General features: G+C 43.1%; 1 protein-coding gene across 1 annotated transcript in view; it reads right to left on the minus strand.

Moving 5' to 3' along the window:
* Window positions 1-4,119: 4,119 nt before the first annotated feature.
* The window catches only part of UGGT1 (UDP-glucose glycoprotein glucosyltransferase 1), a 34,564-nt gene continuing 33,572 nt past the window's right edge, over window positions 4,120-5,111 (minus strand). Inside the window, exon 40 of the mRNA XM_057378154.1 lies at window positions 4,120-5,058. Coding sequence (XP_057234137.1) covers window positions 5,033-5,058 — 26 coding nt within the window. The 3' untranslated portion in view covers window positions 4,120-5,032. The remainder of the gene's footprint in view (window positions 5,059-5,111) is intronic.

A 5,111-nucleotide genomic window follows, 5' to 3' on the forward strand; every position in this document is an offset into this window, starting at 1 on the left:
GGCTGGGGAGAGGACTTTCAGGGCTGGGGAGAGGACTTTCAGGGCTGGTGGGAGCTGGTTCTGGCTCCCAGTTTTGGGTTTGCAGTGGGTCTGGCCACCACCCACCACCAAGGAATGACCTGAAAGCTGGGCAGAGCCCAGAGCTCTCTGTGATGCCCAGTAGGACAGAGGGGGTCCCCTTGTTCTGCTGCAGGTGTTTGTGGGGCTGGGGTTCAGTCCTGCAGCCTGGGCTCTCAGGCAGTGCTGGCTGGTGTCAGGGCAGCACGGAGCTGTGCAGCCATCCCAAAAATGGACAGGAAGGGCTGCTGCACCCAGAGCACAGCAGGGAGTGCTGGATTCAGGGATGTTYTTGTGTGCACAGGAGCTACTGTGTGTGCCTTGGCTGGGCCAAACCAGCCATTTGGGGAGCAGGATCCCTTCAGGCTCACACAGAGGGCAGGGAGGGCTGGCCTGGGGTGTCCCTGTGCCTGTCCAAGCCCTGGTGATAAGAGCAGCAATAACTGTTGTTCCTGGTCTGACTCTGAAGGGCATTTTAGTGACTGGATTTTCATTTTATTATGTCAGTGCAAGCATTTGACCCACAGATGGAAATGGGCAGCAAGAGCAGCTCGTGGACAGGTGATTTGTTCACTGGTAGGCAAAGCCCTGCCTGCCCTCATCTGGCTTTKCACCTTCCCCAGAGAGAGCCTGACTGGAGGAATCCGTTCACAGTGAGCTCTTTGTGGGGTTATGGCTCAGTCTGATGGCACAGATTGAGAGCTGGCAGCATCARGGCAATGGGACAGTGTGCACACCAAAGAAACCTGTCGCATTCAGGTAAATATAATTTTTAAAAAAATGTTAAAAATGGATTCAAAACTACATTTTCCATCCCCTCTCCCCTGTCAGAATTTTTCTCATTYATGCAGCTCTGTTGGGGTGGAGGATGATCAGTGTTCAGTATAAAGTGTGTACAGTTGGATGCTTCAATAGTTACTTCAGAGAGCAAAAGGAGGCAGTGCAAAATGCTGCATTAGCTGAGGAGGCCATAGGCATAGGGTGTGTATTAATTCCCTCTGCCTGCCTCCTCTTCCCCTTTTAGTCATATTCTAAGATTTGGTCTCATTCTCCAAACCTGAGCAAGTTCAAGCAGCTGTAGGAAAGCAAATGCTGATCTCTGTAACACTCAGCTGGGCTCCCTGTGCCAAGCTGTCTGCTTTACAGGTCTTGGATTAATAAAGATGCTCTGGTTAAGAGGCTTTGAGAGTCTCACAGGAGTCTGGAATTCATTCCCAGCTCTGAAAGAACTTCAAACACAGCTCCACACTTAGAAAAGTTATCCTCCAGTAATACTTCCAAATGCTTACTATGAAGCATCAGTGTAAAACCAAATTGAAGAAATGAAGCAAAGCTGACATAGAAACATTTTTTTTTTAAGTAGCAGTAGGTGGAGTTAAAAAACCCAACAAACAGAAAGGTAGATTTATATAAAATATTCCTATTGTTTAGCAGAAGTGCCTCAGCTGAGGGGTTACTCCAATACTGTGATTAACAAGACTGGCTGGGAGGAGGAAATCCTCCTTCTCCCTTCCAGATTTTCAGCAGTATCCCAACACTTGCATACAAGAAATGAAAAATGTACTCCAAGGAAYTGTGTTAAAGCCTCAGTTATCTGTCCCAAAGCAATCACCAGGAGAAGCACGAGTAAAGACCAGCAGAGGTTTTATTTCATTGGCTCTTGTGGTTGCCACTGTTGTGGGAAACTCCCTGTGATCCCAGTAACATTCAGTAAAGAGAACTCCCAGCACCCTGGGTCACTTGGTACCACACGGGGTTATGGAATATTCTTGAACAGATTACAGGAGATTTGGGTAAAAACAGTTCATAATTTAAAAAATGTTTTGGTTCCCAAGGCTGGGACTGGGTATTTACTGCTTTGTACATGTCCCTTTCATTTCCTTTATAACTCCATAGAGCAAAATGAAAGAGAAACCCTAAAGTCTGATATCTTTGCTATTTGCTTTTTAGCAAGGCAGTGAAATGTTCCTTTTAAAATAAAGCACAGGGCATTTCCCAGCTGTGAGCTCCTCACCAAGAAGTCAAGCTGCTTGTTGCCAGAGATGAGAACAACATCATCACTTTGCCACAGAAGTGGCTTTTCTAGTCTGAGGGATCCAAAATGACATTGTGACCTCTGCAACCCCCATTTTCTAATAATCATCTTCCCAGTTCCAGGACCAGGCCATCAGTGATCTGATCAGCAGCAGCTCCATTTCATTAAGCATCTCACTCCAAGATGTCTTTTAGATGGGGCTGTCAAACTATTTGTCTGTCAAGGTCCATTGGGCACCTAAGAGCAAAGATAGGCACAATTCCAAAATAAGGGATTTTTCTCTTTTTCTTATATTCTTGGGTGGAAGGGTGGCTTCTCAGGAAAAATAGGAACAGTTCACATTCAGCATGATCAGGACTATGTGGATTTTGTGTTGTACTTGAGAACTGCTACAGGACTCTAATGAGTAGTGCAAAGGTACAGAACCTCACAGTATGGTTCTGATTGGTTTCTGTATCAGTTGTGAGTTAAATGACTTTTATTTCTTTACAAAAACTGAAGAGAAGAGTATGGCTTCTGGTAAGTAGAGGCAACAAAAATGTCCTCCATAGTTAGCTAGATAATTTTGAAAAAAAAGGATGCAGTGTAGGTGTTCAAGTATACACATTAACTATCAATATAAAAGAGCATAATTTACAAAAATCCTGTAACTGACATTAAATTTAGAAGTACTTTCTTTTTGAGCTCTAAACAAAGCATTGTAAATGTGCTGAATTTAAAAGATTGCTTTATTCTCAGTCTTGTAGCTCCTGAATATAAATATAATTTGAGAAAAAAAAAAGCCAAATATGGTTTTAGACAGGAAAGGGCCTTGTTTCACAGGAAGCTGCTCTTATTTTGAGGGCTTRGGGATATTCCTGAAGGGAATGGTGGTGCACAGCTGCTGCCCACTTCATCCTGTGCCATTCCACCTGCTCCAGCAAGGCTGAACACAGAAAGGACAATCTGACCTGTGCTGTATTAGCTGTTTAAAAGAGGTTAATTGGAAAAATATGTAATTAATTAGCTGGCAGGTGCATTTTTTTTACACTAAAGTCCTTCTCCTGGAAGTCAGCTCATCCTTAAGCAGAACACTTTTGATGGGAAGCACAAGGCACCTCACCTGGAATTTCCAGAGCCACGAGGCAGACAATYTGAATTTAAAACCCCACAAAGTGGGCAGTGCCTCAGCTGATGAACTCTGTAAGGCTGCTCTCCAGCCCTCCATGTTTACACAGCTTTCCCTCAGCAGAGGGGGAGTTATAACTCTCCTTTCCCAAAGCTTCCCAGACTTACCCCCCTTTGACACCCATAAGTGCCTGTGCAGCACCACAGCCCAGCAGTGCCAGTGAGGTGAGTTGAGGGAGCCTGGGAACTGATCTGTTAAAGCATTTGGGGTGGTGTTTTGGGRCCCTTCCTTGAGCTGGCTGGAGAGGAGCTGCTTTTCTCTCAAGTCACACTAGTGAACAGTTTAAACACTGCAACTCTTTGGGAGTTCAACACTGATGTCCTCTTTCAGATTCCTCCAAAACGTGACAGGATTTATAACACAGTAAATCCAGAATATTTTAAATCATGGYTATCACTAGGTTGAAGGTCTTGGAGCACAAAACATTTACCTGTAGAAAAACATGGGATGCACAAGAACCAAAAAAGTTTGGATTTCTGAAGATGTCTAGGTAACTGTATTTTGTACTAGAAGTCTCTTTTTAGTTCTTACATTTCAACTCTTCAACTCCTCAGTGTTGCAGGGAGCAGACTATTAATCCTACAGAGTGAGGGAAACAGGGTTTGAGGGTTTTCTTTAATTAGTATGTTCACAGCACAGAACTATGGCAGCATCATCTTTAAAAATGAAGACATGAATATGAATGATAAAAATAGCCCAGGGTAATTAAACCTTGCAAGAAGATACTTTCTTGTCTGTGCACAGAATGAAAGCAAATGCAAGTGAAATATCCAAAAACCCCAAAATCAAATTAGGAACTGCAATGTGTGCAAGGAAAAAGGATGATCAAAGGACAGAGTGGGAACTAAAGCTTAAGACCTAAGAACTCCGAAGTTTTTATTGWTGTGACAATATCTCTGCTTGAAGAAAAATAAAGTTAATGAAATTTACATGATGATAAACTTCCAAGCTTCCACAGATTTTTTATAAACAAAAAAAACATTCATGAATCAGTGAACCACAGCAAGAGTAAGGCCCTACAAGTTTTGCAGATTGATTTACACTTGGAGCAGGAGGAAGGGAGGGCACTTTGATTCAAGTCAGATTGGCTAGGATGAACTCAGCTGCCAAATTCCATGTCCTGCTCACTTTGTAAGCTTAGGCARTTGCATTTGGAGGGGATTTAAATAGATTGTGGTACCTTTACATTAAGCCAAACCATCAAAAGTTGGGCAAGAAATGAAGACAGGAAATACAAAATCAAAATAATGCTGGTTTCGTTACAAAATCAAGGGCAGACCAAACAAATCCAAGAAGTATTTTCAGTCGTTTGAAAACCTGCAGATGAAACAGTGTCCCAAATTCAAGGCATAATTTTGAGCCTTATAACATTACCTGGAAAAATTATCTCCATCAGATGAGGTTAGGACGTGTCTGCAATTCCCAGACGCTCAAGTTCCATCTGAGGCCAACAGGAGCTTCAGCAGTGGTGGAGGCAGCACCAGCTGAAGGAACAGGCTTCTCCAGTGGATTTTGAAGTTTCGTTTCTGAAACACTCAATTCCATCGTGGGGTCTTTCATTTCCACCACAGGTGCAAAAAAACCAGTAATGCTAATTCCAGCAATCCAGATCCTATTTCATACGCAGAAATTAACCCCAAAGGCAAGTAACAGAAATGCATACATCATCCCACTCGATTATTCAGCAGTTTTGCAGACACACCGGAAGAAAACCTAGCTTTCAATATAAAAATTGTCTATGAAAGAGTCTAACTYGAATTTGTCTCCATGGATCATAATTCCACATGTGCTGCTGGATCTGTGGAAGAGAAAAAAGGAACACTCAGTTTCAGCTGCCTCAACTGGCAGATT

The sequence above is a fragment of the Malurus melanocephalus genome, unplaced genomic scaffold (genome assembly GCF_030028575.1).
Source record: "Malurus melanocephalus ecotype Western Australia unplaced genomic scaffold, MMel_1.1 scaffold_343, whole genome shotgun sequence".
Lineage (NCBI taxonomy): Eukaryota > Metazoa > Chordata > Aves > Passeriformes > Maluridae > Malurus > Malurus melanocephalus.